The sequence below is a fragment of the Lissotriton helveticus genome, chromosome 7 (genome assembly GCF_964261635.1).
Source record: "Lissotriton helveticus chromosome 7, aLisHel1.1, whole genome shotgun sequence".
Taxonomy (NCBI): domain Eukaryota; kingdom Metazoa; phylum Chordata; class Amphibia; order Caudata; family Salamandridae; genus Lissotriton; species Lissotriton helveticus.
Window position 1 is genome coordinate 7977029 of NC_136068.1, and position 18797 is coordinate 7995825.

The 18797-nt window shown below is 53.6% G+C and overlaps 1 protein-coding gene across 4 annotated transcripts in view; it reads right to left on the bottom strand.

Moving 5' to 3' along the window:
- The window catches only part of LOC144767936 (uncharacterized), a 268255-nt gene that overhangs the window by 105705 nt on the left and 143753 nt on the right, over window positions 1-18797 (bottom strand). The window contains exons 2-4 of one of the 4 annotated variants that reach the window (XR_013598386.1): window positions 15081-15279; window positions 8806-9031; window positions 8644-8729 (exon numbers count right to left, since the gene is read on the bottom strand). Coding sequence is in view for 3 of the 4 variants with exons in the window: in XM_078651277.1 (XP_078507403.1) it covers window positions 8644-8729; window positions 8806-8961; window positions 15081-15195 (357 nt within the window). In the remaining variant the exon portion in view is untranslated. The remainder of the gene's footprint in view (window positions 1-8643; window positions 8730-8805; window positions 9032-15080; window positions 15280-18797) is intronic. The other 3 variants (XM_078651277.1, XM_078651278.1, XM_078651279.1) reach the window with 3 other exon arrangements.

Here is an 18797-nt window from a genome sequence, read left to right on the forward strand (position 1 = left end):
AGTGGTGAAGAGTGGTGCAGAGTAGAGTGCAGTGGCGTGGAATGGTGCAGAGTAGAGTGCAGTGGTGTGGAGTGGTGCAGAGTAGAGTGCAGTGGTGTGGAGTGGTGCAGAGTAGAGTGCAGTGGTGTGGAGTGGTGCAGAGTAGAGTGCAGTGGTGTAGAGTGGTGCAGAGTAGAGTGCAGTGGCGTGGAGTGGTGCAGAGTAGAGTGCAGTGGTGTAGAGTGGTGCAGAGTAGAGTGCAGTCGCGTAGAGTGGTGCAGACTAGAGTGCAGTGGTGTGGAGTGGTGCAGAGTAGAGTGCAGTGGCGTGGAGTGGTGCAGAGTAGAGTGCAGTGGTGTGGAGTGGTGCAGACTAGAGTGCAGTGGTGTGGAGTGGTGCAGAGTAGAGTGCAGTGGTGTGGAGTGGTGCAGAGTAGAGTGCAGTGGTGTAGAGTGGTGCAGAGTAGAGTGCAGTGGTGTGGAGTGGTGCAGAGTAGAGTGCAGTGGTGTGGAGTGGTGCAGAGTAGAGTGCAGTGGTGTGGAGTGGTGGAGCGTAGAGTGCAGTGTTGTGGAGTGGTGCAGAGTAGAGTGCAGTGGCGTGGAGTGGTGCAGAGTAGAGTGCAGTGGTTTAGAGTGGTGCAGAGTAGAGTGCAGTGGTTTAGAGTGGTGCAGAGTAGAGTGCAGTGGCGTGGAGTGGTGCAGAGTAGAGTGCAGTGGTTTAGAGTGGTGCAGAGTAGAGTGCAGTGGCGTGGAGTGGTGCAGAGTAGAGTGCAGTGGTTTAGAGTGGTGCAGAGTAGAGTGCAGTGGTGTGGAGTGGTGCAGAGTAGAGTGCAGTGGTGTAGAGTGGTGCAGAGTAGAGTGCAGTGGCGTGGAGTGGTGCAGAGTAGAGTGCAGTGGTGTAGAGTATTGCAGAGTAGAGTGCAGTGGTGTGGAGTGGTGCAGAGTAGAGTGCAGTGGCGTGGAATGGTGCAGAGTAGAGGGCAGTGGTGTGGAGTGGTGCAGAGTAGAGTGCAGTGGTGTAGAGTGATGCAGAGTAGAGTGCAGTGGTTTAGAGTGGTGCAGAGTAGAGTGCAGTGGTGTGGAGTGGTGCAGAGTAGAGTGCAGTGGTGTGGAGTGGTGCAGAGTAGAGTGCAGTGGTGTAGAGTGGTGCAGAGTAGAGTGCAGTGGCGTGGAGTGGTGCAGAGTAGAGTGCAGTGGTGTAGAGTGGTGCAGAGTAGAGTGCAGTGGCGTGGAGTGGTGCAGAGTAGAGTGCAGTGGTTTAGAGTGGTGCAGAGTAGAGTGCAGTGGTGTAGAGTGGTGCAGAGTAGAGTGCAGTGGTGTGGAGTGGTGCAGAGTAGAGTGCAGTGGTGTGGAGTGGTGCAGAGTAGAGTGCAGTGGTGTGGAGTGGTGCAGAGTAGAGTGCAGTGGTGTGGAGTGGTGCAGAGTAGAGTGCAGTGGTGTGGAGTGGTGCAGAGTAGAGTGCAGTGGTGTAGAGTGGTGCAGAGTAGAGTGCAGTGGTGTAGAGTGGTGCAGAGTAGAGTGCAGTGGTGTGGAGTGGTGCAGAGTAGAGTGCAGTGGTGTAGAGTGGTGCAGAGTAGAGTGCAGTGGTGTGGAGTGGTGCAGAGTAGAGTGCAGTGGTGTGGAGTGGTGCAGAGTAGAGTGCAGTGGTTTAGAGTGGTGCAGACTAGAGTGCAGTGGTGTGGAGTGGTGCAGAGTAGAGTGCAGTGGTGTGGAGTGGTGCAGAGTAGAGTGCAGTGGTGTGGAGTGGTGCAGAGTAGAGTGCAGTGGCTTGGAGTGGTGCAGAGTAGAGTGCAGTGGTGTGGAGTGGTGGAGCGTAGAGTGCAGTGGCGTGGAGTGGTGCAGAGTAGAGTGCAGTGGTTTAGAGTGGTGCAGAGTAGAGTGCAGTGTTGTGGAGTGGTGCAGAGTAGAGTGCAGTGGTGTAGAGTGGTGCAGAGTAGAGTGCAGTGGTTTAGAGTGGTGCAGAGTAGAGTGCAGTGGTGTAGAGTGGTGCAGAGTAGAGTGCAGTGGTGTGGAGTGGTGCAGAGTAGAGTGCAGTGGTGTAGAGTGGTGCAGAGTAGAGTGCAGTGGTGTGGAGTGATGCAGAGTAGAGTACAGTGGTGTGGAGTGGTGCAGAGTAGAGTGCAGTGGTTTAGAGTGGTGCAGAGTAGAGTGCAGTGGTTTAGAGTGGTGCAGAGTAGAGTGCAGTGGTGTGGAGTGGTGCAGAGTAGAGTGCAGTGGTGTGGAGTGGTGCAGAGTAGAGTGCAGTGGTGTAGAGTGGTGCAGAGTAGAGTGCAGTGGTGTGGAGTGGTGCAGAGTAGAGTGCAGTGGTGTGGAGTGGTGCAGAGTAGAGTGCAGTGGTGTAGAGTGGTGCAGAGTAGAGTGCAGTGGTGTGGAGTGGTGCAGAGTAGAGTGCAGTGGTGTGGAGTGGTGCAGAGTAGAGTGCAGTGGTTTAGAGTGGTGCAGAGTAGAGTGCAGTGGCGTGGAGTGGTGCAGAGTAGAGTGCAGTGGTTTAGAGTGGTGCAGAGTAGAGTGCAGTGGCGTGGAGTGGTGCAGAGTAGAGTGCAGTGGTGTGGAGTGGTGCAGAGTAGAGTGCAGTGGTTTAGAGTGGTGCAGAGTAGAGTGCAGTGGTGTGGAGTGGTGCAGAGTAGAGTGCAGTGGTTTAGAGTGGTGCAGAGTAGAGTGCAGTGGTTTAGAGTGGTGCAGAGTAGAGTGCAGTGGTGTGGAGTGGTGCAGAGTAGAGTGCAGTGGTTTAAAGTGGTGCAGAGTAGAGTGCAGTGGCGTGGAGTGGTGCAGAGTAGAGTGCAGTGGTTTAGAGTGGTGCAGAGTAGAGTGCAGTGGCGTGGAGTGGTGCAGAGTAGAGTGCAGTGGTGTGGAGTGGTGCAGAGTAGAGTGCAGTGGTTTAGAGTGGTGCAGAGTAGAGTGCAGTGGTGTGGAGTGGTGCAGAGTAGAGTGCAGTGGTTTAGAGTGGTGCAGAGTAGAGTGCAGTGGTGTGGAGTGGTGCAGAGTAGAGTGCAGTGGTGTAGAGTGGTGCAGAGTAGAGTGCAGTGGTGTGGAGTGGTGCAGAGTAGAGTGCAGTGGTGTGGAGTGGTGCAGAGTAGAGTGCAGTGGTTTAGAGTGGTGCAGAGTAGAGTGCAGTGGCGTGGAGTGGTGCAGAGTAGAGTGCAGTGGTTTAGAGTGGTGCAGAGTAGAGTGCAGTGGCGTGGAGTGGTGCAGAGTAGAGTGCAGTGGTGTGGAGTGGTGCAGAGTAGAGTGCAGTGGTTTAGAGTGGTGCAGAGTAGAGTCCAGTGGTGTGGAGTGGTGCAGAGTAGAGTGCAGTGGTTTAGAGTGGTGCAGAGTAGAGTGCAGTGGTTTAGAGTGGTGCAGAGTAGAGTGCAGTGGTGTGGAGTGGTGCAGAGTAGAGTGCAGTGGTTTAGAGTGGTGCAGAGTAGAATGCAGTGGCGTGGAGTGGTGCAGAGTAGAGTGCAGTGGTTTAGAGTGGTGCAGAGTAGAGTGCAGTGGCGTGGAGTGGTGCAGAGTAGAGTGCAGTGGTGTGGAGTGGTGCAGAGTAGAGTGCAGTGGTTTAGAGTGGTGCAGAGTAGAGTGCAGTGGTGTGGAGTGGTGCAGAGTAGAGTGCAGTGGTTTAGAGTGGTGCAGAGTAGAGTGCAGTGGTTTAGAGTGGTGCAGAGTAGAGTGCAGTGGTGTGGAGTGGTGCAGAGTAGAGTGCAGTGGTTTAGAGTGGTGCAGAGTAGAGTGCAGTGGCGTGGAGTGGTGCAGAGTAGAGTGCAGTTGTTTAGAGTGGTGCAGAGTAGAGTGCAGTGGCGTGGAGTGGTGCAGAGTAGAGTGCAGTGGTGTGGAGTGGTGCAGAGTAGAGTGCAGTGGTGTAGAGTGGTGCAGAGTAGAGTGCAGTGTTGTAGAGTGGTGCAGAGTAGAGTGCAGTGGTGTGGAGTGGTGCAGAGTAGAGTGCAGTGGTTTAGAGTGGTGCAGAGTAGAGTGCAGTGGTTTAGAGTGGTGCAGAGTAGAGTGCAGTGGTGTGGAGTGGTGCAGAGTAGAGTGCAGTGGTTTAGAGTGGTGCAGAGTAGAGTGCAGTGGCGTGGAGTGGTGCAGAGTAGAGTGCAGTGGTGTGGAGTGGTGCAGAGTAGAGTGCAGTGGTTTAGAGTGGTGCAGAGTAGAGTGCAGTGGTGTGGAGTGGTGCAGAGTAGAGTGCAGTGGTTTAGAGTGGTGCAGAGTAGAGTGCAGTGGCGTGGAGTGGTGCAGAGTAGAGTGCAGTGGTGTGGAGTGGTGCAGAGTAGAGTGCAGTGGTTTAGAGTGGTGCAGAGTAGAGTGCAGTGGTGTGGAGTGGTGCAGAGTAGAGTGGCATAGAGTGGAATATACATGGTATGATAGCATACTGCCATTACAGACAACACATTTTCAATTGAAAGAGCCGTTACATCCGCACAGGCATACAGTTTTACTAATAAACCTATACAGCGCACAAACAAAGATATATCAAAATTGTATCACCTAGTGCAATGATTTGTTTTTATCATATTAACGTATTTGGGTCCTACACACTTCAGAAATAACACAAAATGTGCTTCATTTTTGTTCCTAATTCTGATATATTCTGACATAGTTGATTTAAATGTTGTTGTGTGGTATAAAAAAAACCTATATCCTACCCTCAGCACCCAGCAAGATTGTCTCACAAATTCTCTCACTTTGAAGTTAGAGAAAGAAATGTAAACAAACACCGTCAGAAGGCAGCACCTGACATTTGACCTCGGTCATTGAATGCACAGCAAATGTGACAAGATAAGAACAAGATTTTAAAGGATGGTTTACAGAAAGTGAATTTGTAGAAGAATACAGAAAGCATGCTTCAGGCAGCGGGAGGGACGAACGGAACCTGGAGAGCCTAACGCAAATAAAGCCAGAAAACGTGACTTACAAACCACAAAGCCAATGGTAATCAACTGCTGGAATGCATTCCTAGGTCAACTTTCTGAAAGTCCCCAAGATGTCTTTAGCAAACCAGACAGCTGCGCTGACTGGTAAACTAAGAACTAAAAACCAGACCCCAAGGCCACACAACAGGTCCAAAAACAGGGGCGGCTTCTCTTAAATGGCGGAGGAGAGTTGCCTTACCTGCGTCAGGCAAACACAAATAAATAAAATGGCAATTTTATTTTGCCACAGCTTGCGCTGTGTACAGTGCGAGCGTGAGGCAGGGGGGCGGGGCAAAATCCTGCTATTGCAGAATTACTGCTGCCCCTTTCAGTGCACATGTCGAGCTGGCCAGTTGGCTACCTACGACCAGTCCGACATGCGCACTGCACACCCAGCAATCCCCGTGCTGTGAGAGAGCCAGGGGATTGCTGGCACAGCCCCCAGCCTCTAAATGAGCGCTGGGTTATTCTGCTCCCACCAATCCAGGAGCTGTCCTCATGCTGCAGGATGCAGCTCCAGGATTGGTCAGGAGTGCTGTTCCACTGGGCTAGAAGCGACGTTATTCCCTTCCCAGCTCGTGGATGTCCCGTCACACCACCATCGCCGGGAGTTCTGCACCAGGAGGGAGCATTTTTGAGGTGAGTTGGGCGCATGGCGCCCCCAATATTTTTATATCGCCAGCCACCGCTAGCCACAAACTGCTAAAAGACGGCCCACGCACTGACCTGCCAGGCCAGCGCGCTGGGCACTGCCTGATGGTCCTGTCAGCCAGTCCGGCCCTGCAATTCCACTAGCTTTGAACAGTTGCTTCAAAAATGAAGTGTCAATTGTTTAAATGCTAAAGCTTTGCAGAAAGAACTCTGTGACAGGAGTGCATTTAACTTTATTATCCATTTGTGATAATGTAAGCAGCAACATTTGTATGCGTATATGAAGCACACAGAGGCCAGGAAATAACAAACACATATCAAGTTACATCACCACAGCCCGATGCATGCCACAGAGGAAGCCTCCAAGCACAGAAGGGGATGGATGCCAAGGGTACCACTTCTGGGGGTTGCCCCTGAGCCCTCTGTTCCTGTTGAAAGGCCCGCTCTTCCGCCAGCAACGGGAGGATGTCCTCATAGATCAGGCCATTATTATAGGTACCCGGACCATCTGTGCCACCGGAAGTGCAACTGCACTCATGCCCCACCCATGCTGTGGGATCAAACCTCGCCCCCCACCTTCTAGGCACACATTTGGAGATGTCTGCAGTTCTTTTGTTTCAGAAAATTTGATAGAAACTGTACAACATATTTCTTTGGCAACTGATTTCTCTACAATTGTGGCATTTGTTGGACTTGGCCCTTTTTGCAGGGTCATCCCTGAACTTTTTGCTTTCCTCCTGTATTTTTTCTGACCTGTTTGTTGTTGGTTTTATGACTCTGGGCACTATGCCACTGATGATCAGTGCTAACGTGCATATGCTCTCTATTGTAAATTGTTGTAATAGATTAGTGACTTTATGATTGGCTTATTTGATTTACTTGTCAGACCCTATTACAGTGCACCTTGTATGCCCAGGGCCAGTAGATCAAATGCTGCTGGTGGGCTTGCAGCACTGGTTGAGCCACCCACAGAAGTAGCTTGTAAAGTGTGGCTCAAGCCTGCCATTGCAGAGCCTGTGTGCAGTCTGGGACTGCCATGTTGACTTGGTAAGTGCACTCACTTACCAGTCCCTAAACCTTCCCTTTTCTGCATGTCAGTCACCCCTAAGGTAGGCCCAAGGGCAGGGTGAATTATAAGTATAAGGTAGGACAAGCCCTGATGTGTGTGGCATGTCCTGATAGTGAATTACAGCCAATTTCGTTTTTCACTATTGCAAGGCCATCTGTTCTCCATAGGCCAGAATGGGCAGTTAGATTATTACATTTTATAATCCTAACTGACTCAGGGAACATGGTGAAAAAACGAATTCAGTATGCCCGAACTCAGAATGATAAAATACATCTTTTAGTGAAGTTGGTTTTAACATTCTGTGTTTGAAAATACCACTTTTAGAAAGTAGGTATTTTCTTACCTAACCATCCAGCCTGCCTTTACTAAATTGTGTGTTGCATGTCTGGGTTGTGAGTGACAGGAGGGCATGGGCTCCAGCAGTCTTATGAGTCATGGTTGGGCTGAATAGGATATTGGCTCCATAGAGAGTGGGGGGCAGAGATTTACTTTCAGTGCCCCTAGCCTTCATAGAATAGAGAGTAGGGGGAGGAGATTTCCTTTCGGCTACCTGGGCCAGGTCTGCCTTCAACAATGCTGTCTCCACCTCCTGCCAGAAAGCTGCACAAAACTGGTTCTGGCTAGGCACAGGCAACCTCTTCCTTCAGAGGACAAAGGATTTACTGGTATAATTATTGGGGCCTAAACCCCAAGACTTCAGATCAATTCTGGACATCAAGACGGACCTTTTGCCAAGGAGAAGAACCAGAGAATCTGCAGGATTTGACTGCCCCTGTGCCAGTGTGTTGCTTTCTGGGGTTTGCCTGCAGTGGTTTCTTTATTGCCAAGGAAATGAAAAAGACTTTTATTGCAACTTTCATCATCATGAAGAAGAATCTCCAAGGACTTAAACTGTGCGTGCCTCCTGCTGAAGTCTCAGGGATACAAGACTTTACCACCAGCGCCCCCTGAATTTCCTTGCTGGGAATTCTGCCTGCAGAAGCCTGTGTGTTGTTGGGAGCTGGAAGCACAACTCAACAAGAGGAAGCATGTCGCATCCGCAGGTGTTGCCGTCGCATCATCTGAGAAGGGTGTCGCCACCGCAAGGGTCACCATCGCATCACTGGAGAAGCGTGTCTCCGTCACAGCTGTTTGTCGTCGCATCCCCCGAGAAGCATGTCGCCACCGCAAGGGTCGCTGTCACATCACTGGAGAAGCGTGTCGCAGGGACTGTCGCAGCTCCAAAGTTACAGAGTTGACGCACAGCGGTCGGGCGTGCACGCATCGCCTTCACGTAGTCGCATCGCATCAAAGACGCCATCTTGTCGCATCGCACCGGATCATCACATCGCATCGAAGCGCCATCTTGTTGCATCACAACCAGGATGCACCATGAGATAATCGCATCACCTCCTCTCCGGTAAGGAACAGACGCATCGCCTACTTTGCGCATCGTTCTCCCTGCGAACCTTTTCTTTATCTTGCGTGACTCATCCAAAGAAACGTGAGAAACGTGTCGCATTTACCATTTAGAGTGAGCTGAGTTATTTCTACAATCTTAAAGTTATTTTCTTAATAATGTATTGTGGATTTTTGACATTTGGGTCGTGTGTTAAGTCTATATAAATAATACTTATTTTTATAAAACCTGTGTGGTGTCCATCTGTAGTGTTTTCACTGTATTACTGTATGTGATCACAAATGCTTTACACACTGACTCTGAGATAAGCCTTCCTGCTCGTGCCAAGCTACCACAGGGTTGAGCAGGGGTTATTTTAGGAGTGTAGCCCCCTTACTCTGACTAGAAGCAAGTGTCCCTCTTTGGACAGAAGTGCAAATCATTGCCAACTAGAGACCCCCAGTTCTAACTGCTTTGTTGTGAAAGATGCCGCTCACTGTTCATCAGGAAAAGACAACGACTCTTTAACGTGTGCTCGAGTGTGCCCCTGTCACCCACACCTCTAGAACTGACTGAGGTCCCAGCACCTCTAATCACAGGTGTACTGAGGGCTCATTCAGACTGACTGTACTGAGAAGAGATGCCAAGGTATGGTTTCAACCAACGCTAGATGTTACTTACAGGCGCGGCCCGCGGGCCTCTGTGGACGTCTTCATAGTAGGTGTCTGGTCCCTTCGTCCACTTGCTGTTCACATACATGTTCACGCCTGGAAGAGAGCATGCACAGACGTCAGGTGATGTCAGTTCCCTCCTAGGTGTCATCAAACATCTTCTCAGACTCACCCGTCGTTGCTTCTCTGTGGAGTCGGGGTCCAGACCCCCATCTCTTGTAGAGAAGAACCGCGCCAGTGATGAGGAGGGCGGCACCAAAGAGTGCCCCTATGGACACGCCCACTGCGAATGACCAGTCCGAAGGGAGCTCAGAGGGTGGGGGAGACTCTGGGGAACAAGGCACAGGTGGGTGAGTCCCTCAGAACACAGCACAGCAGCCGTCCATCCTGTGGAGAGACTGGGGGGACACAAGGGGCGCTCCAGCCCAGTGGGTGCATTATTAAACAAATGGTATATACATTGTGAAGGAATTCTGCTGATAAACTTATCAACTATTCTATTTTGTCAGGATAGCAAAGGCATTATTTGGAAACAGCATCAATTCAACTTTGCCCCCAAAAGACACTCAGTGCACTCTGCAAAACATGCATGTGATAAGAGTAGCAAAGCCTGTGCCCCAGTGCGGTGCCCATGTGTGTGGTGAACTCAGCGGGCTATCAGCATAGGCTGTAAAAGGGACAAGCCCCCAGGGGGATACATGAGAAGGGGGAGGAGCTAGCGAGAGAGGTGAGAGGTCAGTCTGTCTGGGGGAGTGGGGGGACACAGGGAGGTGGAGCTAGTGAAGGGGTGAGAGGTCAGTCTGTCTGGGGTAGTGGGGGAGCAGACACAGGGGGAGGTGGAGCTAGTGAAGGAGTGAGAGGTCAGTCTGTCTGGGGTAGTGGGGGAGGAGACTCAGGGGGAGGTGGAGCTGGTGAAGGGGTGAGAGGTCAGTCTGTCTGAGGTAGTGGGAGAGGAGACACAGGGGGAGGTGGAGCTGGTGAAGGGGTGAGAGGTCAGTCTGTCTGGGGTAGTGGGGGAGGAGACACAGGGAGGTGGAGCTGGTGAAGGGGTGAGAGGTCTGTCTGTCTGGGGGAGTGGGGGAGGAGACAGGGGAGGTGGAGCTGGTGAAGGGGTGAGAAGTCAGTCTGTCTGGGGAGGGGCGAGGAGACACAGGGAGGTGGAGCTGGTGAGGGGGTGAGAGGTCAGTCTGTCTGGGGTAGTGGGGGAGGAGACACAGGGGGAGGTGGAGCTAGTGAAGGGGTGAGAGGTCAGTCTGTCTGCGGTAGTGGGGCAGAGAAACAGGCGGGGTGGAGCTGGTGAAGGGGTGAGAGGTCAGTCTGTCTGGGGTAGTGGGGGAGGAGACACAGGGGGAGGTGGAGCTAGTGAAGGGGTGAGAGGTCAGTCTGTCTGCGGTAGTGGGGCAGAGAAACAGGCGGGGTGGAGCTGGTGAAAGGGTGAGAGGTCAGTCTGTCTGGGGTAGTGAGGGAGGAGACACAGGGGAGGTGGAGCTGGTGAAGGGGTGAGAGGTCAGTCTGTCCGGGGTAGTGAGGGATTAGACACAGGGAGGTGGAGCTGGTGAAGGGGTGAGAGGTCAGTCTGTCTGGGGTAGTGGGGAGACACAGGGGGAGGAGGAGCTGGTGAAGAGGTGAGAGGTCAGTCTGTCTGAGGTAGTGGGGGAGGAGACACAGGGGGAGGTGGAGCTGTGAAGGGGTCAGAGGTCAGTCTGTCTGGGGTAGTGGGGGAGGAGACACAGGGGAGGTGGAGCTGGTGAAGGGGTGAGAGGTCAGTCTGTCTGGGGTAGTGGGGAGGAGACACAGGGGAGGTGGAGCTGGTGAAGGGGTGAGAGGTCAGTCTGTCTGAGGTAGTGGGGGAGGAGACACAGGCGGGGTGGAGCTGGTGAAGGGGTGAGAGGTCAGTCTGTCTGGGGTAGTGGGGGAGGAGACACAGGGAGGTGGAGCTGTGAAGGGGTCAGAGGTCAGTCTGTCTGGGGAAGTGGGGGAGGAGACACAGGGGGAGGTGGAGCTGGTGAAGGGGTGAGAGGTCAGTCTGTCTGTGGTAGTGGGGGAGGAGACAGGGGAGGTGGAGCTGGTGAAGGGGTGAGAGGTCAGTCTGTCTGGGGAAGTGGGGGAGGAGACAGGGGAGGTGGAGCTGGTGAAGGGGTGAGAGGTCAGTCTGTCTGCGGTAGTGGGGAGGAGACACAGAGAGGTGGAGCTGGTGAAGGGGTGAGAGGTCAGTCTGTCTGGGGTAGTGGGGAGGAGACACAGAGAGGTGGAGCTGGTGAAGGGGTGAGAGGTCAGTCTGTCTGGGGTAGTGGGGGAGCAGACACAGGGGGAGGAGGAGCTGGTGAAGAGGTGAGAGGTCAGTCTGTCTGAGGTAGTGGGAGAGGAGACACGGGCGGTGGAGCTGGTGAAAGGGTGAGAGGTCTGTCTGTCCGGGGTAGTGGGGGAGGAGACACAGAGGAGGTGGAGCTGGTGAAAGGGTGAGAGGTCAGTCTGTCTGGGGTAGTGGGAGGAGACACAGGGGAGGTGGAGCTGGTGAAGGGGTCAGAGGTCAGTCTGTCCGGGGGAGTGGGGGAGGAGACACAGAGGAGGTGGAGCTGGTGAAAGGGTGAGAGGTCAGTCTGTCTGGGGTAGTGGGGAGGAGACACAGGGGGGTGGAGCTGGTGAGGGGGTGAGAGGTCAGTCTGTCTGGGGTAGTGGGGGAGGAGACACAGGGAGGTGGAGCTGGTGAAGGGGTGAGAGGTCAGTCTGTCTGGGGTAGTGGGGGAGGAGACACAGGGGGGTGGAGCTAGTGAAGGGGTGAGAGGTCAGTCTGTCTGGGGTAGAGGGGGAGGAGACACAGGTGGGTGAAGCTGGTGAAGGGGTCAGAGGTCAGTCTGTCTTGGGTAGTGGGAAGGAGACACAGGGAGGTGGAGCTGTGAAGGGGTGAGAGGTCAGTCTGTCTGAGGTAGTGGGGGAGGAGACACTTGGAGGGTGGGGCTGGTGAAGGGGTGAGAAGTCAGTCTGTCTGGGGAGGGGCGAGGTGACACAGGGAGGTGGAGCTGGTGAGGGGGTGAGAGGTCAGTCTGTCTGGGGTAGTGGGGGAGGATGCACAGGGGGGGGTGGAGCTGTGAAGGGGTGAGAGGTCAGTCTGTCTGGGGTAGTGGGGGAGGATGCACGGGGGGGGTGGAGCTGTGAAGGGGTGAGAGGTCAGTCTGTCTGGGGTAGTGGGGGAGGAGACACAATGAGGTGGAGCTGGTGAAGGGGTGAGAGGTCAGTCTGTCTGGGGTAGTGGGGGAGGATGCACGGGGGGGGTGGAGCTGTGAAGGGGTGAGAGGTCAGTCTGTCTGGGGTAGTGGGGGAGGATGCACAGGGGGGGGTGGAGCTGTGAAGGGGTGAGAGGTCAGTCTGTCTGGGGTAGTGGTGGAGGAGACAGGGGAGGTGGAGCTGGTGAAGGGGTGAGAGGTCAGTCTGTCTGGGTAAGTGGTGGAGGAGACACAATGAGGTGGAGCTGGTGAAGGGGTGAGAGGTCAGTCTGTCTGAGGTAGTGGGGGAGGAGACACTTGGAGGGTGGAGCTGGTGAAGGGGTGAGAAGTCAGTCTGTCTGGGAGGGGCGAGGTGACACAGGGAGGTGGAGCTGGTGAAGGAGTGAGCGGTCAGTCTGGGGTAGTGGTGGAGGAGACACAGGGAGGTGGAGCTGGTGAAGGGGTGAGAGGTCAGTCTGTCTGAGGTATTGGTACTTGAGGAGGTGAGTTTTCAGCTTCTTCCTGAGTTGTAGGAGGGTTGGTGCTGGTAGGTGACAGTGAGGTCGGGTCCTCAGAGCCCAGGGCTTAGCCTGAGGTAGGTTTGTCATCTTGTTTTCTTCTTCCCCCATGAGAAGCCTATTCTAATGAATGCTGCAGTTTCATTGCATGAAGCACCGGATGCCAGTTACTAGTCCTGCGCCACCATCCGCCAGGTGTGTCCACCACGCGCTGGAGTGCACAGGCGCGTTACTCCAGTATGCAATGGTGGACCAATGACACCAACCTGCTGGTCAAGGGTTCGCGACTGCAGCTATGGTTGTAGGTTGGTTGCTATGCTGCTGCTGCTGCTGCTATGAAGAGATGGGCTGGTGCTGCTGAAAGAAGCCAGAGCAGTTCTCAATTTAACATGTGTGAGGGCCAACCAGGAACACACGTGAGGGAAGGCAGATTCGAAATTCACATGTTTCAACCTGTTACATCAGAGCAGAGAAAAACAAAAGTTGTGTTCTTCAGAGAGGTGAGAACAGCATGAGATAGTCTCAGAAGAAAGGGGTGTCTGGGCGGGTACAAGAATTTTGATCAAGATTTGCACTGGTGTCCCGGTCCCGGCCCTTGGGGGACACTGAGATCTGAGCAGCAGGATGCCCCTCTCAGCATTGATTCTCAGGGTGAGTCGAGCTGTCCAGGGTTTACTCTAAGATGTCATCGGTCTGCACCAGCCGCCACTCAGCGGTCCGAGACCTCTCAAGGCCTGAGGAGGATAACTAGGGCCACACATAGCAGCAGGGAGCTCACCACAGCTGTGCCTGGGTCCTGCACCTCCATTGGAACTGGTTGGACTTTTATTTTCGGTGGCTTTGCGCGGCTTCATAAATCTGACTCAGAGCCTTGCGTCATGCTTTGCGCATTTCAAATGGGGGGGCAGGGTGGAGGTTGGTAGGCTGTCATAAAGGGTGTTGCGACCATCTTAATAGTGAATGCCCTTAAAGGGGCGGGCAGGGTGGAGGTTCGGAGGTTGTCGCACATCACCCCCACCTGAGAAATCTGCATTGGCTCCCCGTCAACAAGAGGATATCCTTCAAGCTCCTCACCCACGCACACAAGGCACTCCACAAGTCCGGCCCAGCCTACCTCAACAGACGGCTCTCCTTCTACACCCCCAACCACCAGCTACGCTCCAACGACCTCTCGCTCGCCACCGTCCCGCGCATCCGAAGAACAACCACCGGTGGGAGATCCTTCTCCCACCTCGACGCCAAGACATGGAACACCCTCCCACTGATCCTACGACCGACCCAAGACCTGCTGACCTTCTGGAGAATACTAAAGACCTTGCTGATCGATCTGTAGCAGCCGCCACCACCACCCCTAGCGCCTTGAGACCCTCGCGGGTATGTAGTGCGCTTTACAAATGACTGATTGATTGATTGATGTGTAAAGCCTGTTTAAGATTTTAAGTATCCCATCTCCTGACCTACTGTGATCTGTAGATTGTCCTAAATTGTAAAGAAGACAAGCAATCTCTAACTGTTGGAACTCATTCACAAACTCAATGCCTGTTCTGATAAGCTTATATTTCTTTAAACCTCCAATATCTAAGCATTCATTGTGCATCATGCAGAGTAAAATGATTTGCAGGGAAGACGGATTCTCTTTCAGCTTCAACAAGCGATGATTGTAAAAGAGGCCCCTCTAATCTAAGCTGCACGGCAAGGTCTGGGTTTGATCATTCTTCTGGCCACCTTGGAATAATCTGACCCACCGGTAATCTGGATTTGATACTTCCTATGGCCGCCTTCGAATAATCCCATCTACCTTTAATCTGGATTTGATCATTCTTCTAGCCACCTTGGAATAATCTGACCTACCAATAATCTGGATATCATACTTCCTATGGCCGCCTTCGAATGATCCGATCTACCCTTAATCTGGATTTGATCATTCTTCTAGCCACCTTGGAATAATCGGATCTACGGTTAATCTGGATTTGATCATTCTTCTGGTCACCTTGGAATAATCTGACCTACGGCAAGATCTGGGTTTGATCATTCTTCTGGCCACCTTGGAATAATCCGATCTACCTTTAATCTGGATTTGATCATTCTTCTGGCCACCTTGGAATAATCCGATCTACCTTTAATCTGGATTTGATCATTCTTCTGGCCACCTTGGAATAATCGGATCTACCGTTAATCTGGATTTGATCATTCTTCTGGCCACCTTGGAATAATCGGATCTACCGTTAATCTGGATTTGATCATTCTTCTGGTCACCTTGGAATAATCTGACCTAAGGTTAATCTAGATTTGATCATTCTTCTTGCCACCTTGGAATAATCTGACCCACCGGTAATCTGGATTTGATACTTCCTATGGCTGCCTTCGAATGATCCGATCTACCTTTAATCTGGATTTGATCATTCTTCTGGCCACCTTGGAATAATCTGACCCACCGGTAATCTGGATTTCATACTTCCTATGGCCGCCTTCGAATATTCCGCTCTACCAGTAATCTGAATTTGATCATTCTTCTGGTCACCTTGGAATAATCCAGTCTACCATTGAGCGTGCTTCAAAATTCATTTTGGACTTTTGGAGATATTGAGCTGAAATATATTTTTATTGAAAGACGAAAATACCGGGATTCATGAAGGCTACGGTTCATCTCTACATTGAGGAGTTTGAGAAGTGCCTCAGGTACAATCAGATTCACACAGTTTGAAAATGTTTGACAGTGTTCTTACCAAAGAATCTTAGTTGCTCGGTGGTGGTGATGGTGGTTGTGGTTGGTATCCTTGTACTTGTCACTGTGGTCACATCGCGAGGCCTGGTGCGAGCGTTTGCTGGCCTGTTTCCCATTTCCTGGTCAATGCTTTTGGGTCCCGACCCTTACAGATGCTGCTAGAACAGAAGTGAGTCCAGAATCAGCTCAAATGCCTCGGTCTGAATAGAGGAAAGAGAGACGCGTCAACCTCTACCACCACACTCTTCACCACACTCCTCACCACACTCCTCACCGCACTCCTCACCGCACTCCTCACTGCACTCCTCACAGCACTACTCACCACACTCCTCACCACACTCCTCACTGCACTCCTCACTGCACTCCTCGCCACACTCCTCACCACACTCCTCACCACACTCCTCACCACACTTCACCTCACCACACTTCTCATCACACTCCTCACCACACTCCTCACCACACTCCTCACCACACTTCACCTCACCACACTTCTCATCACACTCCTCACCACACTCCTCACCACACTCCTCACCACACTTCACCTCACCACACTTCTCATCACACTCCTCACCACACTCCTCACCACACTCCTCACCACACTTCACCTCACCACACTTCACCTCACCACACTCCTCACCGCACTCCTCACCACACTTCACCTCACCACACTTCACCTCACCACACTTCTCATCACACTCCTCACCACACTCCTCACCACACTCCTCACCACACTTCACCTCACCACACTTCACCTCACCACACTCCTCACCACACTCCTCACCGCACTCCTCACCGCACTCCTCACCGCACTCCTCACCGCACTCCTCACCGCACTCCTCACTGCACTCCTCACCACACTCCTCACTGCACTCCTCACCACACTCCTCACCACACTTCACCTCACCACACTTCTCATCACACTCCTCACCACACTCCTCACCACACTCCTCACCACACTTCACCTCACCACACTCCTCACCTCACCGCACTCCTCACCACACTCCTCACCGCACTCCTCACCGCACTCCTCACCGCACTCCTCACCGCACTCCTCACCGCACTCCTCACCGCACTCCTCACCGCACTCCTCACCGCACTCCTCACCGCACTCCTCACCGCACTCCTCACCGCACTCCTCACCGCACTCCTCACCGCACTCCTCACCGCACTCCTCACCTCACTCCTCACCTCACTCCTCACCTCACTCCTCACCTCACTCCTCACCACACTCCCCACCGCACTCCTCCCCACACTCCTCATCACACTCCTCACCACACTCCTCACCGCACTCCTCACCGCACTCCTCACTGCACTCCTCACCACACTGCTCACCACACACCTCACCATACTCCTCACCTCACTCCTCACCTCACTCCTCACCTCACTCCTCACCGCACTCCTCACCACACTCCCCACCGCACTCCTCCCCACACTCCTCATCACACTCCTCACCACACTCCTCACCGCACTCCTCACCACACTCCTCACCGCACTCCTCACTGCACTCCTCACCACACTGCTCACCACACACCTCACCATACTCCTCACCACACTCCTCACCGCACTCGTCACCGCACTCCTCACCGCACTTCTCACCGCACTCCTCACCACACTCCTCACCGCACTCCTCACCGCACTCCTCCCCACACTCCTCACCGCACTCCTCACCACACTCCTCACCACACTCCTCACCACACTCCTCACCGCACTCCTCACCGCACTCCTCACCACACTGCTCACCACACACCTCACCATACTCCTCACCGCACTCGTCACCGCACTCCTCACCGCACTTCTCACCGCACTCCTCACCACACTCCTCACCGCACTCCTCACCGCACTCCTCACCGCACTCCTCACCGCACTCCTCCCCACACTCCTCACCACACTCCTCACCACACTCCTCACCACACTCCTCACCACACTCCTCACCGCACTCCTCACCGCACTCCTCACCACACTCCTCTTCACACTCCTCTTCACACTCCTCACCAAACTCCTCACCACACTCCTTACCACACTCCTCACTGCACTCCTCACCGCACTCCTCAATACACTCCTTACCACACTCCTCACTGCACTCCTCACCACACTCCACACCGCACTCCTCACCGCACTACTCACCGCACTCCTCACCACACTCCTCACCACACTCCTCACCACACTCCTCACCACACTCCTCACCACACTCCTCACCACACTCCTCACCACACTCCTCACCACAATCCTCACCACACTCCTCACCGCACTCCTCACCACACTCCTCACCACACTCCTCACAGCACTCCTCAATACACTCCTTACCACACTCCTCACCGCACTCGTCACCGCACTCCTCACCACACTCCTCACCACACTCCTCACCACACTCCTCACCACACTCCTCACCACACTCCTCACCACACTCCTCACCACACTCCTCACCACACTCCTCACCACACTCCTCACCGCACTCCTCACCACACTCCTCACCACACTCCTCACCGCACTTCACCTCACCACACTCCTCACCGCACTCCTCACCGCACTCCTCACCGCACTCCTCACCACACTCCTCACCACACTCCTCACCACACTCCTCACCACACTCCTCACCACACTCCTCACCACACTCCTCACCACACTCCTCACCACACTCCTCACCACACTCCTCACCACACTCCTCACCACACTCCTCACCACACTCCTCACCACACTCCTCACCACACTCCTCACCACACTCCTCACCACACTCCTCACCACACTCCTCACCACACTCCTCACCACACTCCTCACCACACTCCTCACCACACTCCTCACCACACTCCTTACCACACTCCTTACCGCACTCCTCACCGCACTCCTCACCGCACTCCTCACCACACTCCTCACCACACTCCTCACCACACTCCTCACCACACTCCTCACCAAACTCCTCACCACACTCCTTACCACACTCCTTACCACACTCCTCACCGCACTCCTCACCGCACTCCTCACCACACTCCTCACCACACTCCTCACCACACTCCTCAATACACTCCTCACCACAGTCCTCACCAAACTCCTCACCACACTCCTCACCACACTCCTTACCACACTCCTCACCACACTCCTCACTGCACTCCTCACCAAACTCCTCACCACACTCCTTACCGCACTCCTCACCACACTCCTCACCACACTCCTCACCACACTCCTCACCGCACTCCTCACCGCACTCCTCACCGCACTCGGAACAACCGAGAGCTGGCGGACCCCGCAGGGACCCAGATACTGAAGCAAGCTCAAACCAAGGAGGTCGCAACCTGTCTTTGACCAGCAGGATTGGAAGAGTCATAGCTGATGCCATCTTGGCGCGTGAAAAAGCACAGATGTGGGTCAGCGGCGGCTCGTTTGCCATGGCAGAAGAGCGTCGCCCCCTCCTGCCAGCACTTTAAGAAAATTTAAAAATAAAACGATGATAAAACAGGTTTATAACCTGCTAAATCATCATTTTATTTAGCTTGAGGGGGGCCAGGGTTATGATTGGCTGCAGGGTGAGTGCTGGACTCTACCTATACTGCGCCTGTGGTTTTTGGCCGGTGGTCTCATGCCAGCCGCAACCCACATGCGCAGTGACCCCTCTCTAACCCCAGGTGCATGGCTGGGGCTGGAGAGAGCAGGCAGGGTCTCCCAGTCTGTCCTGGAGCACACATCATCAGCGCTCAGGCCAATCCTGAAGGTGCTCTCATGTGAA